Below are 15,644 nucleotides of genomic sequence, written 5' to 3'. Positions count from 1 at the left end.
TTCAAACATATATGCATGATTGTAGAAGCAATAACTGCTCTTCTAGTGTTTGAATTCCTGTTCTTCCTAGTTGACATTTCAACCATACATGGTTGTAGAAGCAATTACTGCTTTCTAGAGTTTGAATTATCAAACTTCGAGACGTACACAAAGTGGTAGGCCCGAGATATTTTCTAGACAATCATTTCTTGATGAATTTGAACTGCATTTTTATGTGTAAACATAATGAGGAGAGAAAATGTAGTTGGGATATATCACTGGATCTGGTTGAAGAGCTTATCCACAGCTACTTAGGTTAAAACTAATTAGCTAGGCGTGTGCTTCATTATTGATTAGAGTTTGTCTCTCATCTAGTTTTATCAAAGACATGGTCTAGCTCAAGGAAATTTTTGGTGACATAAGTAAATGCAGCTATTCCTGATATGATCACAGGTTTATCAACTAATATTAAGCTAATCATTAGCATTTACCTCCATTTACCCCACAAAACTATTTTTTTTTACCGAGGGCATGTGCTTGATCTAACTCTTTTTTAAAGGACAAGAATCATTAATTTACCCCCGCCTTACATGTGCGTATGCAGCTTTTAGAAACATTATAGTACAACAATCACATTCAACGGAACCCAAATCTTGGTTGGCTCATGCAAAAACCCCTCAACTAGAGTGAACTGGGACGGTGGTCATTACACCGAGGCATCTGCGAAATTTATTTTTTACAAAATTTCAACTAGAGCATTTTCAGATCCACCTCTGCCCTTGAAAAAAGCATGTCATAGAAGTTTGAACTAAAGATCTTGGTGAAATAATGATCTTTTAGATTACTTATCGCAGGAGTTCGAAATCAATTATGTTTCAGAATAAGTAGATAATTCTAGCTGGCCAAACATAGTTGTAATTTTGTTGTCTTAAACTCAGCCATAGAGCACAATATATTTAGCCACTCAAATTTTGTATTTTGGCAAAGAATTATGCGCTATAGAAGCATAGAGTGCTGGAGTTTGGCAATCAAGGACCTGTTGGCCGAAAGGCTTTCACAATCCCTAGAGAGACAGTTGCCTTATGATCTCGTCTTGTTCCTTGGAGTTGAGGACTTGGTGTTGTAACCTGTTAATGAGGAGAACCTAATTAAGGAGGGTTCTTAAGATTAACTACATATATTCACACGTTTTGGTGATCGATCTTGTTGGTAGCTCTCAACATGGTTGGCCGGCCCTTGCAACTTTACCTCGAATAGAGCCTAAACTACAAAGACCAGCCTTCTAAAACTTTCAACATGGTAGGATGGCCCTTGGACCTTTTCCTTGACAAAAATACAAAGATGAAAGACCAGCCTTCTAAAAGATTATGCATTGCCTCTTTTATTACACTACACAACACCTTAGTCCTCATCTCTGTCCTTTTTGCTATTTCTCTACTATGGAGTACTCTCCTAGAGTTACTATCTCTCTGTTCTTCTCCTATATGCTTCTATTGCAGATTACTATCAGTACTGTAAGCCCTGCCTTGGCTTTGGAAGACTGCAAGTTTCCGGCCCTCTTCAACTTCGGAGACTCGAATTCAGATACTGGTGGATTGGCAGCAGCCATTTATCCCCCACCTACACCTTTCGGAGAGACTTACTTTCATATGCCAGTGGGAAGATTCTCAGATGGGAGACTCATTGTCGATTTCCTGGGTATGTTCCTTCTTATACCCTTCATTGCCAGTTCTCAATTAGCAATTTAGCATATTACAATGTAAAGATGATTGGGTTATATCACACGCATATGTTCAGTGTGAGTTCTTTCATGGTTTCTCTTCAGACATATATCATTGTGGAAGATAATATTGTTTTTTCTATCCGAATTTACCTTCTGTGATGAATTGTCCAACTGGTAGTCTGGTACACAAAAGTGGTAGACCGAGAAGGGTTTTCAGACACTCCTTCCTTGATGTTTAATCAGTAGATTATTTACCATTGGCCAGTTTAAGGATAAATTTTGCAGACATTTGTTGTTCTACCTGCAGTTCGATATATGATTGTATTTCACAATTTCAGTTTTATCCGAAAGACTTTCAGATAATCAGAAGGTTTATAACATGCCTGATTGAGTGAAATTATCATTTTTTTGGTTCAGCGCAGAGTATTGGTCACCCTTATCTAAGTGCCTATCTGGATTCCCTCGGGACCAATTTCTCGCATGGTGCAAATTTCGCCACTTCAGCTTCCACTATCAGACTTCCAGAGATCATTTTACCAGCCGGTGGATTTAGTCCCTTCTTCCTTGATATTCAATACGTACAGTTCTGGCAACTGAAGTCCAGATCACAACTCATAAGGCAACGAGGTAGAGTACCGACGATTCCGATATCTATGAATCACATTATATGAAGATGAATCCCAGCTTTACCAGGAATGTGACTCGCATTTGATTTTAGGGGGAATTTTTGCAAGTTTGATGCCAAAGAAGGAGTACTTCTCCAAAGCTTTATACACATTCGACATTGGTCAGAATGATCTTGGCCAGGGAATTTTCAGTAACAAGACTATACAGGAAGTCAATGCTTCTGTTCCTGATATAATCCCTGGTTTCTCAGCTAATATTAAGGTAATCATTTCCATTTACCAACCACCCCCTTCAAAAACAGTAAGACAAGTATGCATTTGTCAATTTCTTAAAGGACAAGCAAAAATATAATCACATGTTGGGTTTAAGCTGATTCGAATCTTCTTCTTTATAAGTTATGTACTGTATCTGTGATTATGTAGAAAATATATGATTTGGGGGCAAGATCATTTTGGATCCACAATACAGGGCCAATTGGCTGTGTGCCTTACGTTTTGGTAAAATTCCCATCAGCTGAGAAAGATGAGGTTGGCTGTGCAAAGGCTTACAATGAAGTAGCTCAACATTTCAACCACGAGCTGAAGCAGGCTGTAGTTCAACTTAGGAAGGATCTTCCTTTGGCTGCATTCACTTATGTAGATGTGTATTCTGTCAAGTACTCTCTTTTCAAGGACACCGAAAAGTATGGTAAGTCTCAACACTATTAATATTCTCCGAAAATTCTCAATTACTCATATTCAAATTCCGGATGAATTCTTTTACATCTCGATGTTGTGTTTATGTTCCAAAATTACAAGTGGCATTTAGTTACCTTTTGCGCGGCAATATAATGTTATCACATTTGAAAAATCATACTTGCTAGTGCATGAAGAAAACTCAAAATTATTTGGTCATTTTGATCACTGCTGGCCAATTTTGGCAGGTTTTGAGCTCCCACTTGTTGCTTGTTGTGGATATGGTGGTCAGTACAACTATAACAGTAGTGCAGGATGTGGCACAACAATCACTGTCAATGGAAGCCAAATTTATGTTGGCGCTTGTAAGAACCCATCAACTAGAGTAAACTGGGATGGAATTCATTATACTGAGGCAGCTGCGAAGTTTGTGTTTGACAAAATCTCAACTGGAGCATATTCAGATCCACCTCTGCCCTTGAAACAAGCATGCCACAGGAGTTGAAACAAAAGCTTGGAGAAAAATTAGAAAGTCTTTGAGAATACCGTGATAAAGTTTGATCTCAACAGTAAAAGTTGGGAAATGAAGTTTTACTCCCTAAAACAAATACTACTAAAGTGCCTTGTGAGCACGTCCTGTTGGTTACTTTGTTGGGAATGAAACATTACTAGTGGCATTGAGCCTTGCTTGAAATTCTACCGAAAAAGAATGGCTTTGTTTGTTGTCCCATTTCGCCATTACTGCAAATTATACCAAAACTACCTGTCATTTTAATTCACAATCATGGAAGCTAACTGTGCTTAATGAAGTTATAACAGAACAAACATTCAAACAATGCCGTAGAGTTCATAAGAAACTTCGTAGTTATACACTTCTCACATTTGACGTTCCAGAACAAACCATATTTAATTCTCTGGGACCATGCCAACTTCCATGCCTAATGTTTCAATCCTGTCTCTTTCACTAGTTTAGAAATGAGGATCAGAAACGTCTTCCTCTTCTCCTTCACACAAATTCATTGGCTCTGGAAGCTGCAATTCCTCCTTGTTCATGGCAGATTCTCCACCTCATAACCTTTCTACTGAACCCTTATCTCTCATTCTCTTCCAATTCTAGTATCTGCATGTAACATCAACTTGCACCATTTCACTTAATCTCAGATTTACTACGTACTTTCCCTTCAACAATGGCAGCAGCAGAGAATTCATCAGGTGCAGGCAGGAGGAATTCCAACACTCAACTCCTGGAAGAGCTCGAAGCGCTCAGTGAATCACTCTACCAATCCCACACGTCCACCACTACCACTCGAAGAACTGCCTCCCTTGCTCTTCCAAGAAGCTCAGTTCCTTCAATCCCATCCAAAGATGAAATTTATGCAGGGGCTAAATCTGAGGACATCAAAGCTAGTGTTAAACCGCTGAGAAGGCGTTTGTCTTTGTCGCCTTGGCGCTCACGTCCGAATGATGATGAGCAGAAAGATCGCGGCAAGGGGACAAGTAGTACTAATCAGTTGGAGTTGAAGAGCAATACGGAGGAGGAGAGATCAAGTAGTACTGAGAAGAAGGGTATTTGGAACTGGAAGCCGATTCGTGCTATATCCCACATTGGAATGCATAAGATCAGCTGCTTATTTTCAGTAGAGGTTGTCACTGCGCAAGGCCTACCTGCTTCAATGAATGGCCTGCGTCTTTCGATTTGTGTGAGGAAGAAGGAGAGCAAAGACGGAGCAGTTCAGACAATGCCATCAAGGGTCACACAAGGAGCTGCAGATTTTGAAGAGACCCTTTTCTTCAGATGCCATGTGTATTGTAGTTCTGGCCAAGGGAAACCGATGAAGTTTGAGTCACGGCCCTTTTGGATATATGTGTTTGCAGTTGATGCTCAGGAGCTTGATTTCGGGAGAAACTCCGTGGATTTGAGTCAACTAATTCAGGAGTCCATTGAGAAGAGCCATGAAGGTACACGAATTCGCCAGTGGGATAAGAGTTTTAGATTGTCAGGGAAGGCGAAAGGTGGAGAGCTAGTTCTGAAGTTGGGGTTTCAGATTATGGAGAAAGATGGAGGAGTTGGAATCTATAGTCAAGCTGAGGATTTGAAGAGTGCTAAATCCAAGACATTCTCATCTTCTTTCGCAAGGAAGCAGTCTAAGACTTCTTTTAGTGTGCCTAGTCCAAAAATATCAAGCAGAGAAGCATGGACTCCTTCAAAATTAGGACAATCTGTTCATGACCTTCATGGAATCGATGAGCTGAATCTCGATGAGCCAAAACCCGTTCCAATATCTTCCTCCTCTTCAGAACCGAAGCCAAAAGAACCAGAAGTGCAGAAGGTAGAGGATCTTGATCTTCCGGATTTTGAAGTAGTGGATAAGGGAGTGGAATTCCAAGACAAGGAAGAGGAATATGGAGATGCACAATCAGAAATATCCCTTGATGAAAAATCAGCAACATCAAGCGAGGTTGTTAAGGAAATTCTGCAAGACCAGGTGCATGTAACAAGGTTGACAGAGCTGGACTCAATTGCTCAGCAGATTAAAGCTCTTGAATCTATGATGGGAGAAGAAAAAATTGTCACCAAGGACGAAGAAAGCGGATCACAAAGATTGGAGGCAGACGAAGAAACAGTTACCAAGGAGTTCCTTCAAATGCTTGAGGCCGAGGAGATCATAAATGAGTATAAGCTCACCCAAAGTGATATTCCACCACTACAGCTTGAAGGAGCTGCTGAGGCTTCAGCAGAGGCTGAATCTGAAGTATTCCTTCCTGATCTAGGAAAGAGCTTAGGCTGTGTAGTTCAAACCAGAGATGGAGGATACTTGGCAGCCATGAATACTCTGGATACTGTGGTAGCAAGGAAAGATACACCAAAACTTGCCATGCAAATATCGAAACCATTTGTTTTGCCATGGGACCAGTCCATAAGTGGTTTCGAATTGTTCCAACGGATCGCAGCCATTGGACCCGATGAATTGAATTCCCAAATTTCAACTCTCATGAGCATGGATGATCTGATGGATAAAACTGCAGAACAGATAGCTTTTGAAGGCATTGCTTCCGCAATCATCCAAGGGAGGAATAAAGAAGGTGCAAGCTCAAGTGCTGCACGAACCATTGCTTCTGTGAAAACCATGGCAACTGCAATGAGTGCAGGTAGGAAAGAAAGGATTTCCACAGGGATTTGGAATGTGAATGAAAACCCATTTACAGCAGAGGAGATTCTTGCATTCTCAATGCAGAAAATTGAGTCCATGGCTCTTGAAGCTTTGAAGATTCAGGCCGAAATGGCAGAGGAAGAAGCCCCATTTGATGTTTCACCGTTGATTGGTACCACAGCAACTGGAGGAAAAGTTCAAAATCAACCACTTGCTTCTTCTATATCGCTTGAGGACTGGATCAAAGACCACAGCTTGGTCAGTGCTGATGACTTATTACAACCAGGCGACGGCCATGCCGAGACAATCACACTGGCAGTGGTTGTTCAGCTGAGGGATCCATTAAGGCGGTATGAGGCTGTAGGAGGCCCAATCATTGCAGTTATCTACGCAACACGAGCTGATAACACCGCTGTAGTAGAACATTATGAGGAGGAGAAGAGATTCAAAGTGGCAAGTTTGCATGTTGGAGGGTTGAAGGTGAGATCAAGAGGTGGTCAGAGAAATGCATGGGATAGTGAGAAGCAGAGACTAACTGCAATGCAGTGGCTGGTGTCTTATGGATTGGCAAAGGCAGGGAAGAAAGCCAAACAAAGTGCGAAAAGTCCAGATCTGTTATGGAGCATTTCATCAAGAGTAATGGCTGATATGTGGCTCAAATACATGAGAAACCCAGACGTAAAGTTTATAAATTGATCAGTCTGTATTCTTGGGCTAGCTATACCAATTTTTTTTTTGTTCTGTATTTTATCTGTAGTGAGATGTACAAGGGATGAAGATTGAAGAGTGCAGGTTCTGTGATTCAATAGTTAGCAGTGAGAGTGACAGAATATAAAAATTTCATAGCAGCTCCAATAATAAAGTTTGACGCATATGTGAATAACTCTGTCTCAACTTCATAGTAGAAACTACAGTTTCTCATATCTTCATGTAAATAGAATCTCTTTTATGGCTATCAACAATACTAAAAAACTAGAAGTCTTAAATCACACCACACATGAGGATAGACCAAAAACAACGAAAAGAAGAAACTTAACCAAAATATGATTTACTGGAAAGGGAAAAGTGAGCAATTGGAGTGGTACTCTACCTCCTAAAACTAACTGAATTGTGCCAAAAGTCCTAAACAGTTCTATGGACGAAGGTTCCTCTGCAAAACAAACAAGGAAAATGTACCAGTGAATTTCGGTTGGAAGAGTTAGGGTTCATGAGCAATAATGTTGTCCTGGGAATGGATCATCTTTCCAAGAGAAAGACTTCAATTTGCAGATGATATTAGATCGTGATCTCTAAGATAATATTATCCCAAGAGTGACATGAAGGATATTTTCAATCACATATGGCATTGGAGTCAAATTGTCACACTTATTGATAATCCATGCCATCGTAGTTTATGTTCATATTGTGCTCAACTTGTTTAGACATATCATATCATGCCTAGTATGACAAAGTGTAGATTGTGTCTTATTGTATTAGAATCATTCTAAACCTTATTATGTCTCTCTGACTCATTTTATACCTCTACTTATTGATGAAGTTGGGTAAAAATTCAGGTCTTGTCAATTTCATCCACCAACTAAGAAACTTTCCAAAAGGCTACACCGTGGTCCTAACACTAAGAAAGATCAATGGTCCTTGGATTGGTTTGAGCAAGCCAGAACTCGGGGACAAATTACACCTGTGAAGGAGACAAGTAAACAAATTTGACCTAATCAAAATTGCCAGATTACCATCACATGGATGATGACTTGCACATGGGGAGAGAATAACATAAATAAGACTCATTAACAAGGTTCTAATCCATCATTAAGCACATGTTTCGACATTAAAACATATAATGGTGACTTACAGTTCCATTTTGAGCTACTTAATGTGGGAGGATGGAGGGAACACGATAATAGACAAGTTCCAGAACCACAAGAATGGGGCCTTTGCTCCATTGTTTCCCACTTTGTGAACCTAACATGGGTCTGTGCTTTAGCTGCTTTACAATGTTTGGTATGGGAGAGGAAAACAAACACTTACAAAGTAATCTTTATCTTTCATAAAAATGTGAAACCAAAGCATATTTCAACAACCCTTTTACAGCCTGTACTGTTTTAAAGAAATGGAGGAAGCAAAAGGAAAAGAGAAGAAGCTCAAAGAGTTGAAAGCAAACAAAGCACATTTTTAGGGAATGATAAAGTAAAGAGTTTGACTCTACCTCCCTCAATTATATACGACTTTAGTGAGCTTCTACCCACATATGAGTATGGGGGAGGGAATACTTGTATCACTTTCTGTATGAGCTCCCTTTATTCCATGGACCCTCTCCTCTTTGTCAGACTTCTTATCCAGCCCTTCCTTACCTTGACTCCTTCTACCTTGTTGCTCACATGGCAAACTGTGCTCTTGTTGGATCTCTTCCATCTATTGAGCTGGAAGAGATGTCCAAGCCGCTTTCGCCACCTAAGTGGAGTATGAGATTTCCCATGCTCTATCACACTCTTGGTCTCCGTGGAGTCTTTGCTAAAGGTGTGATTCCAGGGCATGTTGCAATGGTCTAAAGACACTTTGGAAGCCTTGTTCTTCTCCCACGAGGCAACTCCATTCTCTTCAAACTTGATTGATATGAATGAATCTGCAAAACACATTTGCATTGTGAGTGTGTGATTCATTCAAGAAATCTAGGGCATGCACATTCTTTACTGCTGATATTTGATAAATACAGTCACTTATGCAGATGCTCCGAACATGGTAAGTTCATGCTTCAGGACAACAAAATGAACTCCAGAAAAGACCAAATAGGTCCCCCATAGATTTTTATTTGCCCACTGTGCATGATCAAATAAAAACAAGTGCATAAAATCCAATGAAGAAACAGTGACTACTAGATTTTGCTTAATTCTTCTAATTTGCTTTAATATGGGTTAATCATAGCTTAACTGCTCTTACCACTTGAGCTATGTGACTGCTAACAAGATATATCAATCAAGTGAACTTTCATGATTACACATAGATAGTTGGTATGAAAAGAGCAAGGGTAGAGTCTAAGCAAAGACAGAAACGAGAGAGCATTGAAAGTTGCATAAAGAAATAAGGTAAATCTGTAATGACCTAATGGATCATACTATCTGTTGCACCTTAATATATTAAATAATCAAACTAAGCTGCTTATAATAATTGAAGAATGTATGTTGAACAAAAATAATTGAAGAATGTTGAAACTTTCAGATTGGTCTAAAGAGGGGTTTTTTTTTTCTTTTTTTTAATAATTATGTTGAACCGAAGGAGTTTACTACCCTTTTGCTTATTTTGATGTGAAACCAATGTAACTGCACAAAATCAAATAAAGTCTCAGGAATTCACTTTTGAAAACAACAAAGTCACAAAGCTTGGCACAAAAAGACGCAGCTTTTGGGGGAATTCGTCAAACTAGACTGCTCGTGGTTTTACTTTTTTCTGGTGATTATATTAAGAACTTACTAGTTATTTTTAAGAATCCATAGTAAATCATGAATGATTAGACTATTTCATGAATGCAGAAAAAATTGCTTCCAATTAAAGTATGCATGTCCCTGAAATCCCAACTTCTACACAACTGGTTTTACTTTGACATCTTCAATTTGGTGCTAAATTACCACTGTAATTAAGAAAAATCAAAAGCCTTTGTCCTCAATCTGTCGTTACACAATTGTATATTAGCCTATACTTTGACCATAAGTTTGTCATTATTACCCAATAAAGCAACTTAATCATCAAACAACACACTCACACAATCACACAATCACACACAAATATTCAGAATTCACTTCACAGAACCACTAAAATGTGCAGATTAAGCATAAAGATCAAAACTTTAGAACTACCCAGATGAAAAAAAAAGTTACCTTCTTGGCTGGTAGAAGCTTCCTGATCCAAGTAATCTGGCTTGCGATTGAGGAAGGAGCCGAAAGCAAAGATCTTTGGAAGAGAAATGGGTCTGTGAGAGAAGCTCTGGGTGCTTCTATGGTGGCCTTTTTTGGCTGCTAAGATGAGAAGCCTCTCAGTCAAGCAGAGTGCACAGACTCCCACAACAACCTCCTTGGGGTGGAAATAACAAAATGAGTTGTCTGGTTCTCTGTAGCCATTGTTCATGTTCATGTTCATGGTTGAGAACTGGAGAAGAGTGAGAAGAAGAAGAAGAAGAAAATATATTATGGGGGAGAGTGGGAGATGGGTTTGGAGGAAAACACATGGTGTGGAATATGGTGGAGACATTTATAGTTTTGATCAACCAGGGGAATCATGAGGTGGGCCCACCACAAGATCAATTTAGAGGAATTGATATTATTATGAGATTTTCAACATAATTAAGTAAATATATTATGATTTACTGAATAAATCATTGAGTAAATAATAAGGTAGTTCTGCTTCAATGTATAACTTCTAGATTCAAGAGTTGAACACAACTAAGTTAAGGATTTACTAAGGGGAATCATTACTTTTTATTGTGTATTAACTTCCTGATGTGTTTACTGAGAAGTAGATTATTAGGGATACTCAACTATCCTAACTAAGTAAGGAAGTGTTTGGTTATCTTGGCTAATCAACCAAAGATGATCAATTAACGACATAATATGTTATTTAGACATATTATGTCTACCGCTTAAAGAACACAAAACGGGGTGGTGATTCAAGCAGACACTGATAAGTTGTGGTTAGCTCCAACTTATGGCTGACCAGCCAAGCCGGGTAATTTTTATTTATTTTTCCATTGATTTCTATCAGTGACTTAAGGGTAATATCACTAAGTGCAGTACTTGGTTTTAGTCACTCTTGGCTCATTCCAAAGGTGGAAGAGTCAAACCGCTAGCCGTGAAAAGTAGTATATATAGCCGTGTTTTCTCAACACATGCATGAAGCTTCATTGACAAAATAAGGGGAGAAGGTTCTAAATATAGTTTAGCTTGTCATTTTTTCGATGACAGAACAGATAATTAAGTTAGTGGATAATGAAAGCATTTGCTATCGAATAATTGATTTCATTCCTTGGTGTCAAATCGAATCATTAAATACATCGTCTCCTCAATGCAAAATCTTAATAAATTACAAAGGCGAGTAACTTGATGTAAGAAATCAAATGAATGACAATATTTCATAAATATTTATTATGAGCTTATATCTTACGGTATTAAAATGTCTTGCTAAAAGCAATTAGGACATTCTTTGTCCAATAGTGAACTAATCTGAACTCAATTACCTGTTTTAATCATGAAGTCAGTACTTCGACTTTCAAAATGATATAAATCCCTTCAAGTCTTTAACTACTTTGGACCGAGAAGTTTCTGAAAGTGAAGTAAACCCTCTTGTGATTTGAACCAATAAGCTTGAATAGATTGGCTGCTTCTATTATCATATTATCAGATCTATTACAGAAGAATGCAATACGCATCAAATGAGGAGAAATATCATATTTATTCATTGATAAGAGATGTCTTTATATAGGCATTACATTGAGTATCATGTAGATTCATGGATTATATATCATTCATTATCTATACTAACATATACTAATTAGGACAAGATACACCGGAAGATTACAGAAAATAATTCTCCTACAACACTCCTCCTTGTATCGTGATCCTATGTGTCATGGTGCATAACCGTTGCCTCGGTAAAACCTTGCCAAGTAAAACAAAAACCTTTTGGGTAAAATAAAAAATTTGGTCGAAAGGAAAAGGAGCACAACACACCAACTACAGTTGAAGATAACATGTGGTATAGACTCCACTTGAAATCTGCAAAACAACTCCCTCTGATTGGTAACTCAATCTCGGAGTTAAATACATAGCATATACGAACGCTCTTCACATTCTTCAAAAGTAGCAATGAGTCAATAATTTGAATATCAAATCTCGCCAAACATTCTTAAATCAGACATATACATTTATCCGTACATGGATCAAATAAAGAGAATTGCATAACAACTCAAAATAAGAGTTTACAATGAAAAACATATTCACGCGTGGTATGACCTTCATGCACTTAAACAGTTATGATTTCTTCGTTACAATAGATATGGATGAACCGTAAAAATTTCTGGAAACACCCGTGGCTTTCCAATGATATATGGTTAACAATCTAGCTCATTCTGAGCTGATCACAAAGCTTCGTCAAAGTTGACTCAGCTGCAGTTTCCGGACATATTCATCTTATTTTACTAAAACAGCTATAACTCACTCAATATATGCTCAAATGGTTGATGTTCCTAGAAATTAGACACATAGAGCTTTCCAATGGTATTAAATTCACTATTTTCCAACAAGTGAGCTGCCATATAGGTCACATGGAAGTTGACATACGAATCTGGACAGATTCTGACATCGCTTCATTAAAGTGTCTTTTTTGTCGGGATTTAGGATTTGATGTCATAAACATGGTGTGATCAAGTATTGACATGTGTGTAGACGCACTCAGCCATCATCTTGGCCTTATGAGTTTAAACCGAATGATGTGTCGAGTCATGTATATTAGAACAAGTACATGCATATACATATTGTACTTAATTGTATAGAGTTTCATCTCGTAAGACTTATCATCGCTCATATGGCGGAAACACGTATTTTATCACTTCGACTGATTTATGGAATACTTGTAGATATTAGTTTAATGTCTTTGTTGCCTTTAGCCAACCAATGAACAATATCATCAATAACGGTCATCACTTTCGAGACCTAATATTCTCAAAATCATTTTATTCTAAGTATAGTTGCATGCAATATTGCATATCTCCAGACAGTTATGGGTAAATTACTTATGTGTAATGAGGGCCCTAGCTATAAGCTTTAACTGCTTAATTGTCGCTCATGCTCATCCATTCATGCAGAATGAACATGGGGGTTACGGGGATGTCCAATCCCGGCTATGCAATAAAAAGTTTTCGAAATGAATTCTCCTACATTGTCAGGGTGGTGATCCCTGAGTTATGAGCAAGGAGATTCGGAAAGCAGCATTTGGCTCTTAGTTCATCAAGAGTCCATTACACTCCGTGTTCTGGAGGCACTTGAATTAGGTGAAAACCAATCCACTTAGGATCTTTATCTAGATCTCTTAACTTAGCCCTAACAGAGATGATATGTGACCACAAGCTGTAAACTCAGTTGTTTTGGAAACCATCTAACTAACAAGGTATTATGAGAACAAGCCGTCTCATATTTGATTCTAGGGCGTTTTGCTAGAGAGTTGCGCCATAAGGTGAGTCTAAACTATTCTCTTTCTCACTTCGCCTAACAAAGGTATAACATATAAGATTTACAATTGCAGTGTTAGCATTACCTGACCAATGACATATCTCTTTGTTAAAACTGGATCCTACGGCTTTCCAAGAGGCAGTGGCGGCGACATAGGTCGATCATCACCATCAATTATTGTCGGATAACACTTTCTATATAGGCCAATCTACAATGTTGAATTTTACTTCAACATAGTATGTATAGTTCGACATCAAACTCATTCAACATCGTCATTCTTCGAGATCTCTCATTTGGATTAGTATTGACATTGAGGCGTCCCCCAATGATAACCATCATCCAAGAAAACAGACGAGTAAGTATCAGTAATCATAGATCAAGTTGTGCCATAACTCGCATTCAACAAGTATTATCGAACCAAGTGGTCTCTCTACACTTTCGTAAGAGCCACGGCCTAGTGACACCATCTACCACATTTGTGGAGTCACCACGTCACCAACAAAGAGTGACTACATGTCCATTTCTCGGACATCAATCCTTACAATCATAGTTACAGCATGCATCTCTAATCTAGTCACTTCCATTTATAAGACTATTAGGAACATGATGAGGCACAGTGGGACAAACCACGACAAAACTAAGTCGTTGAACTTTAAACAAACGTGTTCTTCTCTCCATCTAATGATGGGGAGACTGGCTCATCAAAAGTGACTAAACGAGATCGCTTGTTAAAGTCTTTATATAAGTGGACATAGGTAGAAGTTCATGTCTTATTCAAAGACAAAATTCAACATCAAATAACCTATCATTATACATTTGTGGAGGCGTAATTTGACACATAAAATATGTGGACGATAAACCGTTAACATAATCCGTTAACAAACATGCATATAGTTAGACTTAAAACACTAACATGCAAATCGTTACAATCGTAGCGTCAATAATGGTGGTATAGATGGATACCGTCAAACAAGACACACTACAAGTCGTAGCTTATCGTTCGAATTGTTGGTTCGTTAGAAGCCTAGGCACATCAAAAACCAATACTGAACATCTATTTTACACTTCCTTGAATGGTTCACTGACTTTCTGAACCCCGAATACTACGAAATATTAGGATCAAGTAAACATGGGTATTAAGAATCCAATGCCACCGGTCTCACTTCAGGAACCAGTCGGAAAGGCACCAAACTGGCCGGAACACTCACCGGAGGTCAGTGACCACTTGTGTCGAGCACTTCACCATGTTCCAGGTCTCCAAATGGGCTCAAATTTTGTTAGTAGGTAGCCTTGGATGTAAGGAATCAGTAGACATAAGTAGCACCCAAATAGCCCACCTGAACCGGTCATCACAATGATAAGTCCGCAATCTATAAATCCTGAAAATTTAGGCTTTTTCAACTTTTGTCATTGTTTTGGGTGCTCCATAACATCTAAGTGTTATAGTTTGAGTTTAACCATGATATATGTATCACCATAATATATTTTATCCTCAAAAGGAATCATGATAAGCGAATTTTGGCTTCCATCTTATGTCACATTCTCCTTAGCGTAGAAGGGTATATGACACTCCTAAATTTTGCTAAAGAATAGGCTTTGAGATTGAGTATAGTCAATGAATGATCATAGAGGGTGCTTATGCACTTGTTAACGTATATCACTTGTTGACGCATAGATTACATCTCTATTAATTTAGAGGAATTTTATTGATTCGTATAACATCTTTGCTCAAAATAATATCCTAAACGAGTCATCGATTCATTATCTGAATCATAGTATCGTGAAACAATACAATTCACATTATTTCGACTCATGAGATACGTTACATCATTAGAAGCGATACATAAGAACTCTTTTACAATGAGTTTGTAGGTGATACATGTTGGCATATGCATTGCTTTCAAGTAGCTTATCGTCTCACCAATTTTATTTATGGTTTCGTTGTTAAGTCAACAACATAGACAACTAATATGACAAAAACCATTTCAGAGGTTCAATTGTTGTCTTGATGCATAAAAACATGTGACTTGAATCATAATGTCGTAAGACATTTAAACTTGAACACCTAAACCGCTCTTGATTCTATATGTGATGATTTCGTCATCATAGTCACAATGGATTAAAACTAAATATATTAATAGCTTTCATTTAGATATGCATTCAACGTCTCTTTAACATATTCATAAATAAGAATATAGAGACAAGTAGTCTTAGGTCAAGACATATAAATATCACAATATAAAACTTGGCAGTGTATTGATATAATCCTGAATGGCCG

At 38.2% G+C, this 15,644-nt stretch overlaps 3 protein-coding genes across 3 annotated transcripts; 2 read left to right on the top strand and 1 right to left on the bottom strand.

Moving 5' to 3' along the window:
• Positions 1–1,404: 1,404 nt before the first annotated feature.
• On the top strand, positions 1,405–3,697 carry LOC126784383 (esterase-like). The gene is made up of 5 exons (XM_050509846.1): positions 1,405–1,677; positions 2,120–2,329; positions 2,421–2,590; positions 2,752–3,016; positions 3,252–3,697. The coding sequence occupies exons 1-5, from the start codon at positions 1,419–1,421 to the stop codon at positions 3,506–3,508; spliced, it is 1,161 nt and encodes a 386-aa protein (XP_050365803.1). The 5' UTR covers positions 1,405–1,418; the 3' UTR covers positions 3,509–3,697.
• Positions 3,698–3,830: 133 nt separating this feature from the next.
• LOC126782137 (protein PLASTID MOVEMENT IMPAIRED 1) lies at positions 3,831–7,052 on the top strand. The gene has a single exon (XM_050507310.1). The coding sequence runs from the start codon at positions 4,191–4,193 to the stop codon at positions 6,849–6,851; it is 2,661 nt and encodes an 886-aa protein (XP_050363267.1). The 5' UTR covers positions 3,831–4,190; the 3' UTR covers positions 6,852–7,052.
• A 1,124-nt stretch (positions 7,053–8,176) lies between these two features.
• On the bottom strand, positions 8,177–10,332 carry LOC126784366 (uncharacterized). The gene is made up of 2 exons (XM_050509826.1): positions 10,025–10,332; positions 8,177–8,775 (listed from the first exon to the last, which is right to left on the bottom strand). Exons 1-2 carry the CDS (start codon positions 10,281–10,283, stop codon positions 8,450–8,452), a joined length of 585 nt encoding a protein of 194 aa, XP_050365783.1. The 5' UTR covers positions 10,284–10,332; the 3' UTR covers positions 8,177–8,449.
• Between the last annotated feature and the right edge of the window lie 5,312 nt (positions 10,333–15,644).

The sequence above is a fragment of the Argentina anserina genome, chromosome 2 (assembly GCF_933775445.1).
Source record: "Argentina anserina chromosome 2, drPotAnse1.1, whole genome shotgun sequence".
In the NCBI taxonomy this organism is placed as follows: domain Eukaryota; kingdom Viridiplantae; phylum Streptophyta; class Magnoliopsida; order Rosales; family Rosaceae; genus Argentina; species Argentina anserina.
Note: the sequence above shows the minus strand (reverse complement) of the source record. Positions and strands in the feature narration are given on the sequence as shown.